Source organism: Stomoxys calcitrans, chromosome 3, assembly GCF_963082655.1.
Source record: "Stomoxys calcitrans chromosome 3, idStoCalc2.1, whole genome shotgun sequence".
NCBI classification, from domain to species: Eukaryota; Metazoa; Arthropoda; class Insecta; order Diptera; family Muscidae; genus Stomoxys; species Stomoxys calcitrans.
Window position 1 is genome coordinate 32,702,377 of NC_081554.1, and position 26,251 is coordinate 32,728,627.

Sequence of the window (26,251 nt, forward strand, 5' to 3'; positions counted from 1 at the left end):
CCAGATTTGGATATAGCTGCCATACAGGCCGATCTCTCGATTTAATGTTTTGGGCCCATAAAAGGGGCATTTATTTTCCGATGTTGCCGAAATTTGGGGCAGAGAGTTAAATGAAGCCCCTCAACATATTTCTGCAATATGGCACAGATCGGTCCAGATATGGATATAGCTGCCATATAAACCGATCTCTCGATTTAAGGTTCTGGGCCCATAAAAGGCGCATTTATTGTCCGATATCGACGAAATTTAGAACAGTGAGTTATGTTCAGGCCTTCGACATACTTCGGCAACATGGCACACATCGGTCCGGATTTGGATATAGCTGCCATATAGACCGATCACTCGATTTAAGGTTTTGGTCCCATAAAAGGACCAAAACCTTAAAAGGACCAAAACCGATGTCGCCGAAAATTGTGACAGTGAGTTGTGTTAGTCGAAGGGACTAACACAACTCACTTCTTCTTAAATTTGGTTCTGATCGGTCTAGATTTGAATATAACTGCCATATGGACCGATCACTCGATTTAAGGTTTTGGGCCAATTAAAGGCTCATTTATTGTACGAGGCTATTGGGCTCTTCGATAGTTTTGTTCAACTTGGACCAAATCGGTTCAGATTTGGATATAGCTTCCATATATTACTTTCGTACGATTTGACCTATTAAGGCTGTAGAAGGCCCAATTTTGATCCGATCTCTACAAAATTTGGCACGAAATGCTTCTTGTGACGTCCCAATATGTGTGCAAAATTTCATCATAATCAGATAAGATTTATATATAGCTCCCATATATATATTTCATCCGATATGGTCTTTTAAGGTTGTAGCAGGCACAATTTTGGTCCCATCGTTACAAAATTTGGCATGGAGCGTTTTATTCAATATCCTCACATGTGTGCAAAGTTTGATAAAAATCGGTCCAGATTTATATATAGCTCCCATATATATTTTTCATCCGATATGGCCTTTTAAGCCTGTTGCAGGCACAATTTTAGTCCAATTACTAACTAACAAAATTCGATGTGTCCTAAAATCTTCTTCCCAAAATATGCCTTAAATGAATTTATTTCACTTTTATTGGCAATGACAGAATATTTGTCCCATTAGCCAAATGTGGAATAGCGTCTCAACACATTTTATGAAAACAAAACGTTTATTTGGAAGAATGGTCTATATACGCCTTAATACAAATACAATGCGATCTAGACTCCAATTTTATTTAAAGTTTAAGTCATAAATAATTCATCTTGTTTAAGATATATGGATTTTTTTTTGTGATAGGTTTAAATCCCTTTGGAATTCATAAAAAACCATCTTCAATTTTTTCTTGTAACATTCACTTATTTTTCCCCAAATATAATGGTGCTTAAATACAATTTTCATCTTCATTTCACAATGCTCCCATACTCACTTTGACTTTATTGTGTCGCACAATTTTTGTTCCATGGCCACACGTTGCCTGAAATCCAATGTGATTTCGTCCTTTACATTTTGCGACATGTGTTCATCGTCATCCACGTTATTGTCGTACATATCCGTGTCGTCAGACGCATGATCGAACGATGATGCGGTTTTACTTGTCAAGGCAGCAGGTGTGACAAAGTAATTCCTTTGTGCCTTGTCATCGTTAAGCGCCAATGGCGTCAGTAGATGCTCACTGCGATACCAGTGAATGGGGCCGATATCCTTAATCGATGGTTGGCTCACCAGGCAGGTGAGTGTAATGACACTGCCAACCTTGACGTATAAATCACTGGGCCCGGTTATAATGGTTTGAGCATCGGGCGATATTTCTAAAATGAGTTTGAACAAAGCAAAAAAACAAAACAAAAAACAATTGAAATTTAATTAGACAATTACAATGACTTTGTTAAAATAAAAAAGTTTGACAGCCATGAAATAAGACAAAGGAATTTCTAGAAAATCTAGCTAAAATGTCTATGAAATTGTCTTTTTTTTTCTTTTGTTTCTCCCAATAGTTAGTGTTCACAGGAAAACTTTCCAATTAGATTCCAAATGAATGGCATCTTCATTGCCTATTGAATTTCAGTTAATTTTGTTTAGTAAGAGAAATTAATTAAAATCGACTTTGCCATCCTTTGTATGATATGGTAATTTACAGAGCTTAATTAAATTCCCGTATTCTACTCTTTTGACACCAAGACTCAATTAGACAAATTACAAAAAAATTAAATTTCATTGAATTAAACTTTAGACAGATGGCTTTGATACAGGCACATCAGATAGTAGTGGTGCTTTCGATATGGAGGAAAGGCCGAAAACCGTAAATATGTTCTTCCCATTGGTCGCTGTGGAGTAGAAGTTATCATGTTTGCCAATGACTCTGAGCGCTTAGGTTTAAATCCCAGCGAGGACATCGAAAACTTTTTTAGTGATTATTATACCCTCACTGATGTTGGCGACATTTATGAGGTGACTGGGTACCTGGACCGATCTGAGTGGAATTGAAGAAGGATGTCGATGGCCCTAACACAACTCACTGTCCCAAATTGCGGTGACATCGGACAATAATTGCGCTTTTTATGGGCCCAAAACCTTAAATCGAGAGATCGGTGTATATGGCAACTATATCCAAATCTGGTCCGATCTGTGCCATATTGCAGAAGTATGTCAAAGGGCATAACATAATGTCACAAATTTCGGCGACATCGGACAAAAAATGCGTCTTTTATGGAACCAAAACCCTAAATCGAGAGATTGGTCTATATGACAGCTTTATCCAAATCTGTATCGATCTGAGCCAAATTGACGAAGGATGTCGAAGGGCCTAACGCAACTCTCTGTCCCAAAGTTCAGCAAAATCGGATAATAAATGTTGCTTTAATGGGCCTAAGACCCTAAATCGGAGTATCGGTCTATATGGCAGCTATATTCAAATCTGAACCGATCTAGGCGAAATTAATGAAAGATGGGTTTTATGGACCTAGGACCGCTAATCGGCGGATCGGTTGCTGAAATTTTGGACAGTTAGTTGCTTTAGGCTCTCGAAGGGCCTTTTTCAATATGGCTCAGATCGGTCCAGATATAAACCGATCTTGGGTCTTGACTTCTTGAGCCAATAGAGTGCGCAATTCTTATCCGATTGCAATGAAATTTTGCACGACGTGATTCGGTATGATTTCCAATAATTGTGCTAAGTTAGGTTCAAATCGGTCAATAACCTGATATAGCTGCCATATAAACCGATCTTGGGTCTTGACTTCTTGAGCTTCTAGAGGGCGCAATGCTTATCCGATTTAAATGAAATATTGCACGAAGTTTTTTATTATGATATCCAACAATTGTGCCAAGTATGGTTCAGATCGGGTGTATAACCTGATATAGCTGCCATATAAACCGATCTGGGGACTTGACTTCTTGAGCTTCTAGAGGGCGCAATTCTCATCCGTTTTGGCTGAAATTTTGCACAACGTATTTCATTAGGACTTTCAACAACTGTGCCAAATAAGGTTCAAATCGGTCCATAACCTGATATTGCTGCCATATAAACCGATCTTGGGTCTTAACTTCTTGAGCTTCTAGAGGGCGCAATTCCCATCCGATTTGGCTGAAATTGTACGACGAATCCCATTATTACCATCAATATACGTGTTTATTATGGTCTGAATCGGTCTATAGCCTTATACAGCTCCCATATAAATCGGTATCTCCATTTTACTTCTTGAGCACCCATAGGGCGCAATTCTTATTCGAATTGGATGACATTTTACACAGGTTGCCAACATATAATTTAATTTTGGTCCGAACCGGACCATATCTTAATATCGCTCTAATAGCAGAGCAAATATTCTTCTTTTATCCTTTTTTTCCCCAAAGAAGAAGAGCCGGAAAAAAAACTCGACAAAAGCTATCCATGGTGGAGGGTATATTAGATTCGGCCAGGCCGAACTTAGCACACTTTTATTTGTTAAAGACTGTAGCGTGCTTTCAACAGACATACGGACAGATGGACGGACATGGCTAGATCGCCTTAGATTTTTACGCTGATCAAGAATATATATTCTTTATATGGTCGGAAATGGATATTTCGATGTGTTCCAAAGGGAATGACAAAATTAATATACCACCATCCTTCGGTGGTGGGTAAAAAAAGGATGCCCCTTGTAATTGATCTTAAACATTAATCGGACTGCTTTCATTGATATGAGTTAAGTATCTCTTGTTCCTGAATGGAATGTTCATGGAAAATTTAGTTTACTACTTGTTTACATTATCTAACTTTACTTGCTATGATTCCCAATATTTTTAACAAATCTATTAAAGCCCTCTGGTTAATTCCAAAAGTTTTACTAAAGATTTTGGGGTTTCCTAGTTCAAATTAACTGTTTGCTCACTTCTGACTATTCACATGAACATAATTTTTGGCTAAAGCTAAAATATACACAGCTGTGCTAAAATCATCAAATCCTAAACCATGCAATCATAATCGAGAGCACTCGAATTCGTATTCGCTTGTCTTTTTCACATGTTGCCATGGCACACTTGAACTCTCTCATCACTTACATAAAAAAGGAAATTAATAAACAATTTTTGAACAAAGTTAGTTTTGTGCAAAGGACATTGAGGACATTCCACTTACCGATGACGTTTAATTGGAATGCCATTGACATTTTGGGTTCGGTATTCACTTGACATTCGTATATGCCACTATCACGTGCCTGGGGTGATTTTACGTGTAATGTCCATTCACGGGAGTCTTTGGATTCTGTCACCTACAAAAAGCACAAAAGAATTGCAAACAACAAAAAATATCAAAAATCAGAGTAGCTTCGAAAACAAGAAAAAAAAGGTGTACACCATGTAAGCTGTACAGCACACATTCATGTGTGTTTGTATGCATGTAAGAGTAGTTGTAGTAGTAATAAAAATAAACATAAAATATTATGGCATCAAAGAACAGACAGACAGTTAGGGTAAAAACACAACACAATGGATGAAAACCCCCCGCTTCGGTGGAATGGGCACTTCCCAAATTATTTTTGTTTTGTATTTTTTGTTTTGTATTTTTTGTTTTTTTTTTTTTTCTTTTTCTCTGTCAAAATTCACTCGCATGACTTTGATGTTAATTTGCATGAATACCCATCGCGAGCTTACGAGGCCATTGCAATCATCGTAATCAACATCTGCAGCATTGTCAGTTGTTTTTAAAACAGCATAGCAGTTGGTTCGCCATTGAAGTCACCAACATTGTTGCTATGGCACTTTTGAAATGCCTTCGTGGTTCCCTTTTTTCACGACAGTGTGAACGACAGGGCATATGAAAGTGATTGCAAAGTGTTTTCCTTTTGAAGATCTGAATCTTGTATGGGAAAGCATCGATGATTGCCAATGGGATATACATACACATAACATAACATATAATGTTGAATAAAATTTTATATTAAAGAATATTGCCTTTAATATGGATATGTTTTATACCCAACACCGAAGGATGGGGGTATATTCATTTTGTCATTCCGTTTGCAACACATCGAAATATCCATTTCCGACCCTATAAAGTAAAGGGTGATTTTTTTGAGGTTAGGATTTTCATGCATTAGTATTTGACAGATCACGTGGGATTTCAGACATGGTGTCAAAGAGAAAGATGCTCAGTATGCTTTGACATTTCATCATGAATAGACTTACTAACGAGCAACGCTTGCAAATCATTGAATTTTATTACCAAAATCAGTGTTCGGTTCGAAATGTGTTCATTCACCGTTCAGCGATGAGGCTCATTTCTGGTTGAATGGCTACGCAAATAAGCAAAATTGCCGCATTTGGAGTGAAGAGCAACCAGAAGCCGTTCAAGAACTGCCCATGCATCCCGAAAAATGCACTGTTTCGTGTGGTTTGTACGCTGGTGGAATCATTGGACCGTATTTTTTCAAAGATGCTGTTGGACGCAACGTTAGGGTGAATGAACACATTTCGAACCGAACACTGATTTTGGTAATAAAATTCAATGATTTGCAAGCGTTGCTCGTTAGTAAGTCTATTCATGATGAAATGTCAAAGCATACTGAGCATCTTTCTCTTTGACACCATGTCTGAAATCCCACGTGATCTGTCAAATACTAATGCATGAAAATCCTAACCTCAAAAAAATCACCCTTTACATACACATAACATAACATATAATGTTGAATAAAATTTTATATTAAAGAATATTGCCTTTAATATGGATATTTTTATACCCACCACCGAAGGATGGGGGTAAATTCATTTTGTCATTCCGTTTGCAACACATCGAAATACCCATTTCCGACCCTATAAAGTATATATATTCTTGATCAGCGTAAAAATCTAAGACGATCTAGCCATGTCGTCCGTCTGTCCGTCTGTCTGTTGAAATCACGCTACTGTCTTTAAAAATAGAGATATTGAGCTGAAATTTTGCATATATTTTTTTTTTGTCCATAAGCAGGTTAAGTTCGAAGATGGGCTATATCGGACTATATCTTGATATAGCCCCCATATAGACCGATCCGCCGATTTAGGGTCTTAGGCCCATAAAAGCCACATTTATTATCCGATTTTGCTGAAATTTGGAACAGCTAGTTGTGTTAGGCCCTTCGACATCCTTCGTCAATTTGGCTTTGATCGGTCCAGATTTGAATATAGCTGCCATATAGACCGATCTTCCGATTTAGGGTCTAAGGCCCATAAAAGCCACATTTTTTATCCGATTTCGCTGAAATTTGGAACAGTGAGTTGTGTAAGGCCCATCGACATTCGTCGTTAATTTGGCTCAGATCGGTCAAGATTTGGATATAGCTGCCATATAGACCGATCCTCCGATTTATGGTGCTAGTCCCATAAAAGGCACATTTATTGTTCGATTTTGCTGGAATTTGGGACAGTGAGTTGTGTTAGGACCTTCGACATCTTTTTTCAATTTGGTCCAGATCGGTTCAGATTTGGATATAGCTGTCATATAGACTGATTTCTTGATTTATGGTTTTGGGCCCATAAAATGCTCATTTATTTTCCGATGACGCCGAAATTTGAGACAGTGAGTTAAGTTAAGCCCCTTGACATACTTCTGCTATATCGCACAGATCGGCCCAGATTTAGATATAGCTGCCATATAGACCGATATCTACGTTTTAGGTTTTGGGCCCATAAAAGACGCATTTATTGTCCGATGTCGCTGAAATTTGAGACAGTAAGTTTGGTTAGGCTCATCGACGTCCTTCCTTAATTTTGCCCAGATCGGTCCAGATTTGAATATAGCTGCCATATAGACCGATCTCTCGACTTAAGGTTTTGGGCCCATAAAAGCGACATTAATTGTCCGATTTCGCAAAAATTTGGGACAGTGCTTTGTGTTAGGCTCTTCGACATTTTTATGCAACTTGGCCCAAATCGGTCCCGATTTCGATATAGCTGTCATGTAGACCGATATCTCGATTTAATGTCTTGGCCCCATAAAAGGCGCATTTATAATCCGATTTCACTGAAATTTGGCACAGTGACTTATGTTAGGCTTCTTGACATCCGTGTCGTATATAGTTCAGATCGGTTTATTTTTAGATATAGCTAATGAACTTATTAGTATTTGGTCCAAATCGGAACATATTTGGATATAACTGATATGGGACATAAGGTATAAAATTTTCACCGAATTTTGATGAAAGGTGGTTTACATATGTACCCGTGGTGGTGTGTATCCAAAGTTCGGCCCGGTCGAACTTAACGCCTTTTTACTTGTTTTTTCGTTGTTTGTTGGCATTGGTTGATCAGGATCTTGCATATAAGTTTATCTCCTACACCAAAATTGCTTGAAGTACAGATATAACTCCCTTATGCATACACCTTTCACTCGATATGACCTGTTATGACTGTAGAAGCCACAACCCTGTTCCGGGCTTTACAAGATTTTGATTGAGGTGTTTTTATACCCACCATCTTTGTAAAGGGGTACACTAATCAAGTCATTCCGTCATTATATATAAAATTCATATATAGGCTATATAACTTTTTGATGTCGGGGGGGGACCCTCCCCGGTACCCCAAAAGTACTACCCAAAAATAAAAGATCACCGATCGGAACACCATGAGATTCAAATGATAGGTATTCAAGAGTTGACTATGATTTTCATAGTAAAAGTTGGGTCCAAGTAGCCTGGGGGGCCGCCCCAGCCCCAAAACCCATATGGAACTCAAATGAAAGGTATTCGGGAGTAGATTACGAATATGATCAGGAAGAAGGAAAGGCTTTATAATTTATTGATAACGGAAGGGGACGGACCCTACACCGTTACCCCAAAAACACCACCCAAAAACTAAAGTGGACAGATAAGGACAATATGGATATCAAATGAAAAGTATGCTGCAGTAGATAACGAATCTGGCATACAAATTCATGTCAAAGTATAGGGGGTTACCCCACCCCCACAAACATTTACGGATATATGGGACTCGGTTTGTTTGTACCGTATAGACTGAAAAACGGCAGTACCGATTTTCTCGAAATTTTCGCATATTGTGTAGGTTGGTCTGGAAGGAAACACTGGCTATTAAGTTTTTCATTATCGGAGGGGGGACGTACCCTTCCCCATATGCCAAAAACACAACCCAAAAGCAAAAGTGTACCGATCGGAACAATATAGGTATCAAATGAAAGGAATTGGAGAGTAGAATACGAATATGGTATTAAAATTTGAGTCTATGTACCCATCGGGCGGCCCCAACCCCATAACTCATCCCAAACAGACGTATGGGACTCAAATGAAAAGTATTAGGCAGTAGATTATGAATATGGCATAAAACATTAGGTCCAAGTAATGAGAGGTCGCCCACCCCCAAATAGTCATATTAGCCGACCATGGCTATAAGCGACTCAAATGAAAGGTATTAGGTAGTAGATTACTAATATTACAATCAAATTTGCGTTCAGGTCTAGTTGGCGCTTTTGCTCCTAAAGATACGTCGAATGGGTTAATTGACTCATAATGATATATATGGGAGTCAAATAAAAAGTATTTGAGAGTAGAAAACGAATTTACTATCTAATTTTGGAGCCACGTTTTTGGGGTACGCCCTAAAGCAAACCGAACTTCATATCCGTTGGGAATAAAGAACGAATTTGATTTATATTTTCAGTGCAAAGTGCCGGTGGCATCCCCAGTCTCAAAACAACCTCCAAACGGTTCATATTTACCGGCCATGGCAATATGGGGCTCAAATTAAAGGGACTTGGAAGTGCAGCACGAATTTGATATCCATATTTAAGTCGAATTGTCTGAGGTGTAATCCCTTCCCTAATGAGGACATTACCACCAGGATCGGAGAAGGGGCAAATTCTCACACATCGATGAGTGCTTTCCGATTCAAGTTTAAACTCAATGATAAGGGACCTTTTTCTATAGCCGAGTCCGAACGGCGTCCCGCAGTGCGACACCTCTTTGGGGAAAATTTTTTAAAAGACCATGCATGGCATTGTACCTCGCAAATGTTAACAACATTAAGAGGGGATAAACACCGCTTTGTCCGATGTTCTCGCCAGGATTGAAACACGTTTAGCGTCATAGGTTACAATGGCACGAATTCGAAATCCGCATTCAGAGCATAGTGTCCCCACCCTTAAAAGATTTAAAGAGCTAAAGAAGGTGCAGCGGAGCAGGCCCTGTTCGGCTAGTATGTATATATTATTGATCTTCTTGACATACTCGATCTAGAAATGTCTGTCCGTCTGCGCCGCGGTCCATCAAATACAAATATCCGCTTTAAATGTTTCACATATGCTTCTTGTTAAAGTTGGTCGTTAAGGACTGCAGACTGCTTTCTGAAGTAACATAAGAAAACGCATTTCCCGGGAAACTCTCGCTTGGACCAAGTTGGGCCAGAAGAGGCAAGCCTTCGTCGGAGGTAAGTGGGGAAATTGTGTCTGAGTCGAAAATTCTTTGGGCGGAGGCGGACACAAAGGTCGTTTTCATTTTAAAAGCAGAAACACCTTGCCTCCCAGCGAGGAAAGAATGTTCCATTTACTGAAAGCGCAAAATACCTAGGTGTTTTGCTGGACAGGAAATTTGGCTTGCTTGCGCATCACAGCCACACCACTGAGGACGACGCCAGCTGATACACTGAATTTAATTTAACACCTAATGCCTCTGGCTAATGTGGCTAAACAAATTGCTGCGAGCACTGCTGTGAGGTTAAGGGAGCTTCCCCTTTGGTCATGTGTCGGCTACGGACACTTTATTATCCGTGATACAATGTCCGATGTTCCAGGCAGTGTAGATTACACATTGCCTGCGTTGCTCTATGGGGTTCAAATAAATGATATATGAGAATAGTGAACGTTGCTGATATATTTTCCGGGCTTAGTGTTTTGGGGGACCACCCCAATCGGCAAAACACCGCTAAATCGGGCATATTTACCGATCATGTCAATGTGGAACTTAAATGAAAGGTATTGGGCGGTAGAGCAAGAATTGATACCCACTTTCGGGACGAATTTTCTGGGGTCTACCCCTTTTCCAAAATACCCCACAAACAGAAATTTTTTACTGACCATTGCAATATGGGCCTCAAATAAAGGTATTTGGGAGTAAAATACGAATTTGATATCCAAATGTAGAACCATGTATTTAGGGCATCACCCCTTCCCCAAAACACACCCCAAAGGGTAAAATTTTTCGACCATGCCAGTATGTGGCACAAATGAAAGGTATTTGAGATTAGAAAACGAATTTGATAACCTATTTTGGGGCCATGTGTTTGGGGGACGCCTCATCCTGTAAACTCCTCTTAACCCAATGGCAATATGGGGTTTAAGTAAATGGTATTTAAAAGAAGAGCACGATGCTGATATTTTTTCTGGGCCAAGTGGGGGACTACCTCACCCCCTAAAACATCCCTAAATCAGACATCATGAGAATATCGGGCTGAAATAAAGTCGTTTAAGAATGGAGTACACCTTACATCCAAACTTAAATTCGTAGACCAATAAAGATGATATGGGATTCAGATAAAGGCACTTATAATGTTACACTGTTAGTCAAGCGATATACGATTTTAGAAGCTTTCACTAAAAGTTCTTTAATTGTCGAAAATAACTATTCCAAGGAAACTTTTGTTCCATATAAAGTAAAAGAAGGCGCAGCGGAGCGGGCCCGGGTCAACTAGTAATGCAATAAAACGGTCATTTGCTAACCGATTCTCCTGAAATTTGGTACGAAGGATTTTCTCTTAACTCTCGACTGACTCGACTGATGAATTTAATAGAAATCGGGTTAGATTTAGATATAGCTGCCACATTTTTACTACTAGAGCCACTGTAGTCACATGTATTTACCAATCTTCCCAAAATTTTGTACAGCGTTTTCCCCGACAACTACCACTATACTTCTCAGGTTGCTCAAAATCGGTTTAGATTTAGATATAGCTCCCATATATATGTTCGTCAGCTTTTGTTTAATTCGCAATAATGTTGTCATTTGTCCACCGTACTTATTACAGATTGAACATATTTGCTGTAAATTAGATACTAGTTGGTTGTTAACTCATCTGAAAACATTCGTCGAGGTCCATCAAAATTAGTTCAGAATTGGATATATTAGCTTCCACATTGTACTCATAAGATAGATGTAGGGTATTATACAGTCGGCACCGCCCGACTTTTGCCTTTCCTTACTGGTTTCAACATATATTTGTGTTTGCATTTTTGGAACCTCACGGTCACAGGGTTTTTGGTTTTTATAATTTCCTACATAATGACTGTTCCCCAACTAATGTTACCTCTTTTCCTCAAACTTTTTAATTGATATTATTTTCTTTTAACTAAAAGCATACAACAATTTCGGAATGCTACGGAATACAATTCAAGTGTATTGTTTTTCACGGTGTGATATGGACTTTAACGAAAGCCATGCTTGTTTCACATACATAATTGCAATAAGAAAATATTTTGACTTTTCTCCGCTCATACGACGATGTAAATATGCAATTAAATTAAAGCCACATTATTTGCAATTTGCATAGTACATAATGAGTGGTGAGTGAGTGAGTGAGTTTGTTGCTTTATCAGAAATACTTGAATATTCCAAGGAATGAAATAAAAACTCGTAACCGAAGTAAAAAGGTAAACGGAAAAGTTTATAATGGTAAAGGGATTGTTGGTGTTTTTTTTTTTAATGCAAACAATGGAAATTCGTGAATTCAATACAAATGCCGACATGCAATATTGAAGAAAATTTATATCAATCTTACCAGAAACCGATTATCCGACGTGTATGTGGTTTTGCCAACAGTCAATATGTGCAGATCACGCTTGCGTATCCAAGAAACCTGTAAATAAATTTAATAAAATTTAAGAATAATTGCAACTTTTTATGTTTTTTAAAGCAGAATAACAGTGAACAGAGAAGCAATTGCGGAATAAGTTTGGCAGTGTCGTGCGATGAATATTTAACCAAATGGTTGTATTTTATTTCCCTCTTAATCATTCAGACAATGTCAACCTAATTATGACTGCAATAGTGGGCGTTCTTTTCGAAAAAGGAAATCAGCCTTGATATTCAGGGAGTTTTGCAATAGGAAAAGAAATCCGCAGACTTTACAACAGAGCTATTTGTTAAAGGGCGACTGTTTATTGAGATGTGTATTGCAAATGGCTCAAGAAATAAAATACTATGACCAGAACGGCAAAACGTAACTCGCGCAAACTTTTCAGTGATTATATCAATAAAGTTATACCGTCATGATAAAAAAGTTTCTCTCTGAAATCATGTTCAAACTCTGACTTTAGTAAATGAAATGGGAATAAGAGCAGCAACAGCAGTGAAAATGCTGAGTTTTCTGATTAAAACGCATTTTACGCAGAATACGACGAGACACCGGAATTCAGAAACAACGAAGTTGATCGGAGGCTCACCATTACAAAATTTATGGTTAAGGAAGCCATGACGAGCTTTCAACCATTAAGGACTTGATAGAATATGCTCGGCGTTACTGCAGATAGTAGCGGTCTACATGGTGCCACATCTTGCCAGTATCTTCACAGCGTGCCTAGGACATGCATATACCGCGAAAGCTTGGCAGGAAGCAAAGGCGGTATTTATACACAAGACCGGCTAGGCAAGCTTACGTGATTGCCACTCAAAACCAAAAACGTTTTGTGTATACTATGATAGAGACTAGGACATACCACGAACTGTTCAAATGCAATAAGTAAAAAGGCGTTAAGTTCGGCAGGGCCGAACTTTGGATACCCACCACCTCGGGTATATGTGTAAACCACCTTTCATCAGAATCCGGTGAAAATTGCATACCTTATGTCCCATAGCAGATAAGTCGAAATATGTTCCGATTTGGATCAAATACTAATAAGTATAAACCATTGTTCAATAGTGTATAACAAAATATTGGTCTTTTTAGTTGATATATCTAAAAATAAACCGATCTGAACCATATAAGACAGGGATGTCGAAAAGCCTAACAAAAGCCGCTGTGTCAAATTTCAGTGAAATCGGATTAAAAATGCGCCTTTTATGGGGCCAAGACTTTAAATCGAAGTATCGGTCTACATGACAGCTATATTCAAATCTGAACCGATCTGGTCCAAGCTGCAGAAATATTTCGTAGAGCCTAACACAACGCATTGTCCCAAATTTCGGCGAAATCTGACAATAAATGCGCCTTTTATGGCCCCAAAACCTAAAACCGAGAGATCGGTCTATATGGCAGCTGTATCTAAATCTGGACCGATCTGTGCTATATTACAGAAGTATATCAAGGGGATTAACTTAACTCATCAAGGGGATTAACTTAACGATCGGTCTATATGGGGGCTATATCAAGATATAGTCCGATATAGCCCATCTTCAAACTTAATCTGCTTATGGACAAAAAAAGAATCTGTGCAAAATTTCAGCTCAATATTTCTATTTTTAAAGACTGTAGCGTGATTCACCAGACAGACAAAAAACACCCCCAAGTTTTTGGGAGTAAAGCACGAATATGATATCATTTTTCGGGGAAAAGTGTTTATGGGCCACCCCACCCCCCATAAAACCACCCAAATAGGACGTATTTAAATATTCAAAGGATAATTTTGTTCCATATAAAGTAAAAGAAGGCGCAGCGGAGTGTGCCCTGTCCAGCTAGTAATCTTTAAAATTTACCAAAAAGTGTTAGGGTTATTCAGGTTTAGTTTCACCACATGACATTGACTCTAAGTGTTATGTAATCTATAACATAAACATGCATTACATGTTGGTTAACAGACAACATTTGGTAGAATAATTGATAAACTTCTCTTAATTTTCTAAATATTCTACATCTTCTTTACTGTTTTATAAAAAAATGTCAACTATTTCAGTGGACTTACCGATTTATCACCGATTCTATCGACGCGACATTTAAGTACAGCCTCCATGTGACCAGTGCGCGCTGTAATGTTCTGAGGCATGCCATAGTCGAAGACTGGCATTGAACTTTTCTTGGGAAATGGCACCAGCTCATTGAAATCATCCGTTGGTGAGCCACCCAGACTCATGCCACCATTGGAACGATTATAATTTTGTTGGGGTTGCTGTTGATGTACCATTTGAGAGTCATCCATGGGTACTGTTAAACGCCCTCCAACCAATGATGTGCCTTTAAAAGAGTTTCTATGTGTTGCCTCCAAAGATGTGGCATTCTGACCAAATGATGTTCCCTGAGTCGAGGTTAAGTACTGCGGCAGTTGATGTCCTCCACGTTGTTGTCGTTTTTGTTTTGCCGCCATCAATGCGTGACCCATAGCTCTCGGATTAACTAGGACTTCAATTGGGGCTGCCATCGATTTGTCCTCCTCCACTAGCGTTGGTTGTGTCTTATTCTGGGGTATTAGCAACAACGGGTTTGCTGATATTGGCAGTCGTTGGCTTTGTTGTGGCAAATTCGCTTGGTCTTGTAGTTGGTCTTGTCTTGTCACAAATGAAGAAGAAGAAGAAGAAGTTTCACTGGTAGCTGGTCTCGTTGTCAATGTTCTTATGGTTGTCGTGGTTGCTGCTGGTGACGAGAGTATTATCCTTTGTTCCGGGAATGATGGTATTGATCCCTTTGATAGCGTAACAGAGGCTGCCGATGCCATGGGTACTGCAAAGACACATAAAAAAAAGGAATTCATGAAAAAAGAGGAAATAGAGAGAAGCGCTGGAAACGGATTACAGACAATTACAGCAAAAATTCCTGACACATTATTTAGCCAACATCTGGTGTAACTCAATTTTCGGTTGCTCTTGTTTCGTTACTTGGAATAAGGGCTTCCTGTTCGTTTAATAGGCAAAGAAACACTGATGACGAACCTTTTTTGATAAAAATTAGAACTTTTCTTCCTTTTCTTTTTCCACTAATACTTCCTATTAGTGTGAATTGGTTCGGATTGTAAATGGGCCATATTCGTCCATATAATTCATCGTGTATAAACAGATTTTGGGTTTTGACATCTTGAACCTCTTGAGGGCTTAATTATTGTCCGATTTAGCTGAAATTTAGTACGAGGTGTTTTGTAACCATATTGTGCTACGTATGGTCTCCCAAATTAACCAAACTCGGATCATGACATCTTGAGCCTCTAGAGGGCGCAATTATTATAAGATTTGTCTGAAATTTCGTGTGTGGTGTTTTGTTTTAATTTCCAAAACTGTATCAAATATGGTCTTAATCGGTTCATAAATTGATATAGCTCCCACATAAACTGATCAACCGATTATATTTCTTGAGCTTCTAGAGGCTGCGTTTCGCTGAAATTTGAAACTGTAAATTGTTTTAAAACCCCGTTTACACTGCCCATTAAAACTGGATTAAAGGCTCTCGTCAGCTGATTTTATAAAGGGAAAACAGATGATCAAGCCATTAAATCCGAATTTAAAGAGCAGTGTAAACGAGGTTTTAGACTACTGACAACCAACTCAAATATGGAGGGCAACTCAAATATCAATAGGGCAACTATATTTAAATATAGTCCAAGCTGAACCGTATTTAGGTCGGATGTCAGAAGGCTAAAAATAACTCACTGTTTCAAATTTTACATTCCGCTTGCAAAACATCGAAATATCCATTTCCGACCCTATAGAGTATATATATTCTTGATCAGGGTAAAAATCTAAGACGGTCTAGCCATGTCCGTTCGTCTGTCTGTCGAAATCATACTGTCCATAAGCAGGTTAAGTTCGAAGATGGGATATATCGGACTATATCTTGATATAGCCCCCATATAGACCGATCCACCGATTAAGGGACTTTGGCCCATAAAAGCCACATTTATTATCCGATTTAGATGAAATTAGGGACAGTGAGTTGTGTTTTGGGACCTTCGACATCCTTCTTCAATTTGGCCCCGATCGGTCCAGATTTGGATGTAGCTGCCATGTAGACCGATCAGTTAATTTACAGTCTGAGTCCCACATTTTTTATCCGAATTTGCTGAAATTTGGGCAATGAGTTGTTGTTTTTATACCCACCACCGAAGGATGGGGGTATATTCATTTTATCATTCCGTTTGCAACACATCGAAATATCCATTTCCGACCCTATTAAGTATATATATTCTTGATCAGCGTAAAAATCTAAGACGATCTAGACATGTCCGTCCGTCTGTCAGTCTGTCTGTTGAAATCACGCTACAGTCTTTAAAAATAGAGATATTGAGCTGAAATTTTGCACAGATTCTTTTTTTTTGTCCATAAGCAGGTTAAGTTCGAAGATGGGCTATATCGGACTATATCTTGATATAGCCCCCATATAGACCGATCCGCCGATTTAGGGTCTTAGGCCCATAAAAGCGACATTTATTATCATATTTTGCTGAAATTTGGGGCAGTGAGTTGTGTTAGGCCCTTCGACATTCTTCGTCAATTTGGCTCAGATTGGTTCAGATTTGGATATAGCTGCCATATAGACCGATCCTCCGATTTAAGGTCTAAGGCCCATAAAAGCCACATTTATTATCCGATTTCGCTGAAATTTGGGACAGTGAGTTGCGTTCAGCTTTTTAACTTCCTTCGTTAATTTGGCCCAGATCGGTTCAGATAGGATATAGCTGCCATATAGACCGATCCTCCGGTTTAGGGTCTTAGGCCCATAAAAGCCACATTTAATGTCTGATTTTGCTGAAATTTGGGACAGTGAGTTGTCTTAGGCCCTTCGACATATTTCTGCAATTTGGTCCAGATCGGTTCAGATTTGGATATAGATGCCATATAGACCGATTTCTTGATTTAAGGTCTTACGACCATAAAAGTCGCATTTATTGTTCGATTTTGACAACATCTCTCTTCAATTTAGCTCAGATCGGTCCAGATTTGAATATAGCTGCCATATACACCGATCTATAGATTTAAGGTGTTGGTGCCATAAAGGTGCATTTATTGTCCGATGACGACGAAATTTGGGACTGTTAGTTAAGTTAAGCCCCTCGATATACTTCTTCAATTTGGCCCAGATCGGTCCACATTTGAAAACAGCTGCCATATAGACCGATCTCTAGATTTAAGATTTTGGAGCAATAAAAGGCATATTTATTGTCCGATTTCGACGAAATTTGGGACGGTGAGTTGTATTAGGTTCTTTGACATTTTTCTGATACTTGGCCCAAATCAGTCCAGATTTGGATATGGCTGCTATATGGACCGATATTTCGATTTTAAGTCTTGGCCCCATGAAAGGCGCATTTGTAATCGGATTTCACTGCAATTGGACACAGTGACGTATGTTAGGCTTTTAGACATCTGTGTCGTATATGGTTTAGATCGGTTTATTTTTAGGCATGGCCATTAAAAAGACCAATATTTTGTTATACACAATTGAACAATCACTTAAACTTATTAGTATTTGGTCCAAATTGGAACATATTTCGATATAGCAGCTATGGGACATAAGGAATGCATTTTTCACCGGATTTTATGTATATTTTATGTATGTGGTTTATGTATATACCAGAGGTGGTGGGTATCCAAAGTTCGGTCCGGCCGAACTTAACGCCTTTTTACTTGTTCGAGGTTACGTTTCCTTTTTTTGTATTTCGAGCGTACAGCAAGCCGATTACTGGCTTAGGTATATGTCCATAGTGGCATGGTGTGGATAAATATCTGCACCCTCTTTTCAACGTAGCCTAACCTAACCTTAATTATATGGACCCTACTATCGATTCAAATAAAGATTTCCTGCATTTTTCTGAATTTTGTGTGTGTTCTTTTTTTTGAAAACTTTTCTATAGCTATAAAAAAATCACCCATTAGATTCTTGATCGTCGTAAAATTTTAAGACGATCTATATATCCGTCCGTCTATTGTAATGACGCGACAGTCTTTAAAATTTAACGTATTTAGCTGAAATTTCGCACAGTTAATATTTTTTGCCATAGTCAGGTTAAATTGGTTATTGGGCTATATAGGGCAATACCTTAAAATAACCCCCATAAAGATTTTAAGCTCTAAGGCCTTTAAAAGCCGCACTTTTTCCAATTTAGCTGAAATTTGGCAAAGTCAGTTGTTTTGGCACACTCGACATTCGGTCGAATATGGTTCATATTCTACAAAATATGGATATAGCCCCAATGTAGACCGAACTCCCGATTTAAGACGTAAGGCCCATAAAAGCCGCATTTATTACCTGATTTCGCTGAAATTTTCCCTCATTCGTTTCTATGAACCTCTTGACGTCTTTGCAAAATTTAAATCAGATCGTTCTTTAGTTGGATATAGCTACCATATATATCTATCTCTGTATTTAATTTACTTGGTCCATAAAAGGCTTATTTATTGCCCGATGACGCTGATTTTTGGATCCGTGAGCTGTGTTAGGGCTGTCGTTGTCTGTGCAGAGTATGATTCAGATCGTTTTACCGATTTAAGATATTCTGCTGTACTTGCGTACTTTTACTCGATTTTCCTGAAATTTTATACGCATCCTTTCTGAATATGATAGATCGGATAATTTTTTGATAGAGGTGCCATATAGACTGATTTCTCGACTTATTATCTCGAACCCACATATGGCACATTTATAAGCCGATTTTGTTTAATTTTCGAACTGTGAGCTGTGCTATACGAGCTGAATTTGTCCCAGATAGGAGCATATTTCGTTTTCATAAATGTTGAATTTTTTAAAGGATTTAGTCGAAATATGGTTAATATCGGTCTTATGCCTTTTCACTTGTTTTCTATTCAAATTAATTAGTTTGTACTTTTATGCAACTCAGTTGAAAACTAATTCCCTTTGAAAGACATTGTTGTCCTTTTTTTCAAACCTCTTTCAAACAACGGAAATTGAATGCTTAATTAACATGCAATTGAACAGAAGACTTGTCTCATGCAAAAGCAAGAAAATTAAAAAAAAAAAAAAACGAGATGAGAAACGCCAACAAAGGCAATGAGCAATCAATTCAACAAGGGAGCAGCATACTTCGCTTTTTTGTTTCCTTTGAAACAAACAAAACTGTGTAGTGGAAGAGGCATTTCATTTGTACTTTACTTACTAAAGCTAAATGAATTTTCGTTTCTTCGAATTTGCCATTGCTTTTATCTTACGATCGATTTCAATTTGTAAGGAAATTGTAACTAAAGATTGCTTTACTCTTAACCCACTTACGACAAATGGCTAGAAAGAAAACTCAAAAATAGGGCTATCTTAGAATAATTCTAGCTGGAGTTAGCAAAGACATATCCCAATGCAATTTGAACTGGCATAAACTGGACGCATTGGACAAGTTGAATAAAAATGCTTGCAGTCATAAAATTAATTAATTGGGGGAAAATTGGCTAACAATTTTTTGAAAACTCTTGGGAACAAGAATGCCCGAAAAGGTAACACCTAGTGCCAAACGAAAAATGAGGCACTATGGACTCTTTTTGCATATTGAGTTTGTGCCTTTTATCCTTTTCGCTAGTTTGAGTTCTTTAAGTAATCTCGATTTAACTGGCGTGTTTTGTCACTGCGGGCATTATAGAAGTCTATTCATCTAACCAAATTTTTAAAATTTCCCACCAGACATTTCATTGAGGAACAGGAGATACTTCTCTCATATCAATGGGTGGAGCCCGACTAATGGTGATTTCGAGTGTCCAAAAAAGTGTAACACTTTTTCGACATGGTTCACTGAAATTGAAATTTTCTGTTTGTTTGACCATAGACATATAACCCCACCACCGGGTGTAGTGTTCGTTTCCAATGCTGTGGCCTATATATCGTGCGAAAATGTTGCATTTCTTACACCGTGCTAATAATGCTACGTTGACATTAATGTATAAAATTTCATCAAAACCAAACAAGGGAATGTATACTCAGGCTCTTATGGGTTAAGACGTCAATATATACGAAAATCTATAAGAAACTAAATTAGTATAAGCCGGGTAATAAATATGCCTTTATGTGATACACATCTTAAAGCTCATGCCGAAAGAGAAATAAAAACTCAAACCGGAAGACCGGATTTAAATCGCAATTTCAACCGAATTGTTTCTTTCAAACACTTGAGGACGGACAAAATATAAATGCCAAATTTTAGCACAATATCTTTGTTTTGAATTCTAATGAGAGATAACAAGTAAAAAGCGTTAAGTTCGGCCGGGCCGAACTTTGGATACCCACCACCTCGGGTATATATGTAAACCACCTTTCATCAAAATTCGGTGAAAATTTCATACCTTATACTCATATACCTCATACCGATCTGAACTATATACGACACGGATGTCGAAAAGCCGAACATAAGTCACTGTGTCAAATTTCAGTGAAATCGGATTATAAATGCGCCTTTTATGGGGCCAAGACTTTAAATCGAGATATCGGTCTGCATGGCAGCTATATCCAAATCTGGACCGATTTGGGCCAAGTTGCATAAAAGTGTCGAAGAGCGCAACTGTAACACTGTCCCAAATTTCGGACAATAAATGACTCTTTAATGGGCCCAAAACCTTAGATCGAGAGTTCGGTCTATATGACAGCTATATTGAAATCTGGACCGATCTGGGCCGAATTGAAGAAGGACGTCGAAGAGCCTAACCAAACTCACTGTCTAAAATTTCAGCGACATCGGACAATAAATGAATTTTTTATGGCCCCAAAACCTAAAATCTAGATATCGGTCTATATGGCAGCTATATCCAACTCTGGACCGATCTGTGCGATATTGCAGAAGTATGTCAAGGGGCTTAACTTAACTCACTGTCCTAAATTTCGGCGACATCGGACAATAAATGAGCATTTTATGGGCGCAAAACCATAAATCAAGAAATCGGTCTATATGGCAGCTATATTCAAATCTGAACCGATCTGGATCAAATTGAAGAAAGATGTCGAAGGGCCTAACACAACTCACTGTCCCAAATTTCAGCAAAATCGGACAATAAATGTGGCTTTTATGGACCTAACACCATAAATCGGAGGATCGGTCTATATGGCAGCTATATCCAAATCTGAGCCGATCTGAGCCAAATTAACGTAGCATGTTGATGGGCCTTACACAATTCACTGTCCCGAATTTCATCAAAATCGGATAATAAATGTGGCTTTTGTGGGCCTTAGACCCTAAACCGGAGGATCGGTCTATATGACAGCTATATCAAAATCTGAACCGATCTGGACCAAATTAACAGAGGAAGTCGGAGAGCCTAACACAACTCACTGTCCCAAATTTCAGCAAAATCGAATAATAAATGTGGATTTTATGGGCCTTAGACCCCAAATCGTAGGATCGGTCTATATGGCAGCTATATCCAAATCTGAACCGATTTGGGCCAAATTGACAGAGGAAGTCGAAAGGCCTAACACAATTCACTGTCCCAAATTTCAGCAAAATCGGATAATAAATGTGGCTTTTATGGGCCTAAGACCCTAAATCGGAGGATCGGTCTATATGGGGGCTATATCAAGATATAGTCCGATATAGCCCATCTTCGAACTTAACCTGCTTATGGACAAAAAAAGAATCTGTGCAAAATTTCACCTCAATATCTCTATTTTTAAAGGCTGTGGCGTGATTTCAACAGACAGACGGACAGACGGACGGACATGTCTAGATCGTCTTAGATTTTCACGCTGATCAAGAATATATATACTTTATTGGGTCGGAAATGGATATTTCGATGTGTTGCAAACGGAATGACAAAATGAATATACCCCCATCCTTCGGTGGTGGGTATAAAAACCGACTCACAATGGGAATGTGATTAAAAAAGGATGATAGGGTAAGGTTGGATCAAAGACGTAGACTGTTCGGGCCCGAGCCCCCACACATCCGAAATGATTTCGTATTTATAATATTCTAATCTAAAAAAAAAATTGAAACAGTGAGTTTAGTTTTAAGCCTCCAAACATCCGATCTAAGTATAGTTCAGATCGGACTATATTTGGATGTAGCTGTCATATAGACCGATATGACAATGAAGGGTCTACAATCCATAACAGCTGCAATTATTACCCGATTTCGCTGAAAATTGAAACAGTGAGTTGTTTTGAGCCATCCGCCATCTGACCCAAATATGGTAAAGGTCGGACTGCAATTGAGATGTAGCTGTCATATACACCGATATGCTGATTAAGGGTATGAAGCTCATAAAAGCCATATTTATTCCCCCGATTTCCTTTGAAATTTGAAATAGTGAGTTGTTTTAAGCCACACGACATCCCACTCAATTATGAGTCAGATCAGACTATATAGTTATAGCTGTCATATAGACCGATCTTCCAATTTAGGGTCTTAGACCCATAAAAAGCAGATTTGTTGGTTGAAAATGTTAAAGCCATGTCCGTCGGTCTACACCACTACAGTGGTACAGGGTATTAGTGCATTTGTTTGTAACACCCAAAAGTAAGAGGAGATAGGCCCATTGATAAGTATACCGATTGACTCAGATTCACTTTCTGATTCGATTTAGCTATGTCCGGCTGTCTGTCTGTCTGTCCGTCCCGTCTGTCTGTCCGTATGTCCATGTTAATTTGTGTACTAAACTACAGGTCGCAATTTTCATTCCAATCGTCTTCCAACTTGGTATGGAATATGTTTTTCGGCCTAAAGACGAAACCTATTGAAATTGGGAAAAAATCGGTTCAGATTTGGATATGGATATTTGGATATAAAGGGTGATTTTTTTGAGGTTAGGATTTTCATGCATTAGTATTTGACAGATCACGTGGGATTTCAGACATGGTGTCAAAGAGAAAGATGCTCAGTATGCTTTGACATTTCATCATGAATAGACTTACTAACGAGCAACGCTTGCAAATCATTGAATTTTATTACCAAAATCAGTGTTCGGTTCGAAATGTGTTCAAATTTTGACAAATTTTGTCAGCGATGAGGCTCATTTCTGGTTGAATGGCTACGTAAATAAGCAAAATTGCCGCATTTGGAGTGAAGAGCAACCAGAAGCCGTTCAAGAACTGCCCATGCATCCCGAAAAATGCACTGTTTGTTGTGGTTTGTACGCTGGTGGAATCATTGGACCGTATTTTTTTCAAAGATGCTGTTGACGCAACGTTACGGTGAATGAACACATTTCGAACCGAACACTGATTTTGGTAATAAAATTCAATGATTTGCAAGCGTTGCTCGTTAGTAAGTCTATTCATGATGAAATGTCAAAGCATACTGAGCATCTTTCTCTTTGACACCATGTCTGAAATCCCACGTGATCTGTCAAATACTAATGCATGAAAATCCTAACCTCAAAAAATATCACCCTTTTATGTTCGTCCCGGTTGCAGTAATACAGCAATAAAATGGTAATTTGTTAACCGATTTTCTCGAAATTTGACAGATTGGATTTTCTTATGACTCAAGATATTAGTGGCGAATTTCATAGAAATCGGTTCAGATTTGGATATAGCTTCCCATATATATGTTCGTCCGATTTCCAGTAATACAGTAATAAAATGGTCATTTGTTAACCGATTCTCTCGAAATTTGCAGGAAGTATTTTCTTATGACTTTTAATATAAGTGGTGAATTTTATAGAAATCGGTTCAGATTTGGATATAGCTCCAATATATATGTTCGTCCGATTTCCAGTAATACACAATAAAATGGTTATTTGTTAACCGATTATTTTGAAATTTGGCAGGAAGGGTTTTCTTACGACTCTTTATATTAGTGGTGAATTTCATAGAAATCGGTTCAGTTTTGGATATAGCTCCCACATATATGTTTGTCCGATTTGTAGTAATACAGCAATAAAATGGTTATTTGTTAACCCATTCTTTTGAAATTTGGCAGGAAGGATTTTCTTATGACTCTTAATATAAGTGGTGAATTTTATAGAAATCGGTTTAGTGTTGGATATAGCTCCCATATATATGTTCGTCCGATTTGTAGTAATACAGCAATAAAATGATAATTTGTTAACCGATTCTCTAGAAATTTGGCAGAAAGGATTTTCTTATGACTCTTTATGTAGTGGTAAATTTTATAGAAATCGGTTCAGTGGTGGATATAGCTCCCACATATATGTTCGTCCGATTTGCAGTAATACAGCAATAAAATGGTCATTTGTTAACCGATTCTTTTGAAATTTGGCAGGAAGGATTTTCTTATGACTCTTAATATTAGTGGTGAATTTCATAAAAAGCGGTTCGGATTTGGATATAGCTCCCATATATATGTTCGTCCGATTTTCACTCCTAGACCCACTGCAAGCGCATTTATTGGCCAATCTTCACAAAATTTGTACAACGCTTTCCTCGACGACTACGGCAAGAGTGTGGTCAAAATCGGTTCAGATTAAGATAGCTCCTATATATATGTTCGTCCGATTAAAGTAATATTGCAATAAAATGGTCTTAACCAATTTTCTCGAAATTTGGCAGGAGGGATTTTCTCTTGACTCTCAATATAACTGGCGAATTTCATGGAAATCGGTTCAGACTTAGGTATAGCTTTCCTATATATATATATATATATATATATTTATCCGATTTTGAGAAATATTGCAAAAAATTGCCTATTTGTTTACCGATTCTGTTGAAAGGAAGGATTTTCTTATGACTCTCAATATTACTGGTGAATTTCGGTCCAGATTGAGATATAGCTGTCATATATGTATATGGCCAGAGTTTAACCTCAAGAACCACTGCAAGCGGATTGTATGACAAATCTTGCCAAAATTTTGAACAACGCTTTCCTCGACGACTACCACATAATATGAGAAGTTTTTCCAGAAATCAGTTCAGAAGTAGATATAGCTCCCATATATATGTTTGTCAGATTTTGGGTAATTTGCCATAATGTTGTCATTTGTCAACCGTAGTTTTTACAGTTTGAACATATTTGCTCGCCGATGTCCATCAAAATTGGTTCAGAATTAGATATAGTCCCCCATTTTGTTGCTATAGGGTAGGTGTAGGGTATTATAAAGTCGGCACCGCCCGACTTTTGACTTTTCTTACTGGTTTTAACATATGTTAATAAATTGCACATATGGAGCCTCTATCTCCATTCAACATCCAACCAATCAATTAACATTTCGAATATCTATTTTACAGTTGATGAGTCGGTGGGGGGGGGGGATGTAAATACAGGTATTTCCAAAAAGCCTTGAATGTTTTTGTTTATTTTTATAAATGCAACAGAATATGGTTTATATACATTGCCCACGCAGTACTACACTTCATTGTACATATTTTTAAATGAAAAAATACAAATGATATAAAATCCATATATTTTTCAGTTCGTTTGTTTCCGCATTTTGTCCTTTGTTTGAGTGTGTGTGCTCTTTTTGACAATTTATTTAAGCCTGGATGTGATATTTATATGAATTTATTGTTCAAGAATATGTTTATTCTGTGTTACGCCCGCATGGCTGCTTTGTTTCCATGTGTATTCTTTACAGCGAACAACATTTTCCGCTTGTGCTACACCCTCGCATTCACTGGTGGTCCTGTTTATTATGGACTTTATTACCATACAAAATTTCAATTGCCTGCAGCAATTGGTGGCGTAATGGTTGGTGCTACACTGTCCGGACATAAACACAGTTTCAAACTTAGTTGCCGCAGTAATCATAATTTGCATTTAAATTGCAAACTTTGATAAACACAACTAAATGAATGCTGCAAAGCGTAATATTTTCACAAGACAATGTTTTTATATATACATAGTTTTTTTTCGGTGACTAAAATATACACAATATAAAATTTAGAATAATAAGAGAGCAAAGTGGCTGCGGGACATAAAGGGAAGGTTAATCACATTCTGAGTTTCATGAATTTTTGAGAGCATATGACCCAATTAGTTATTGAAACATGGCCATTGAATTTTGTTTA

The 26,251-nt window shown here is 38.0% G+C and overlaps 1 protein-coding gene across 2 annotated transcripts in view; it reads right to left on the minus strand.

Moving 5' to 3' along the window:
* LOC106092265 (uncharacterized) overlaps positions 1-26,251 on the minus strand; it is a 104,071-nt gene that overhangs the window by 3,705 nt on the left and 74,115 nt on the right. For both annotated transcript variants that reach the window (XM_013259073.2, XM_059365981.1), the window contains 4 exons: positions 14,337-15,088; positions 12,218-12,295; positions 4,599-4,731; positions 1,410-1,791 (listed from right to left, as the gene is read on the minus strand). In XM_013259073.2, coding sequence (XP_013114527.2) covers positions 1,410-1,791; positions 4,599-4,731; positions 12,218-12,295; positions 14,337-15,088 — 1,345 coding nt within the window. The remainder of the gene's footprint in view (positions 1-1,409; positions 1,792-4,598; positions 4,732-12,217; positions 12,296-14,336; positions 15,089-26,251) is intronic.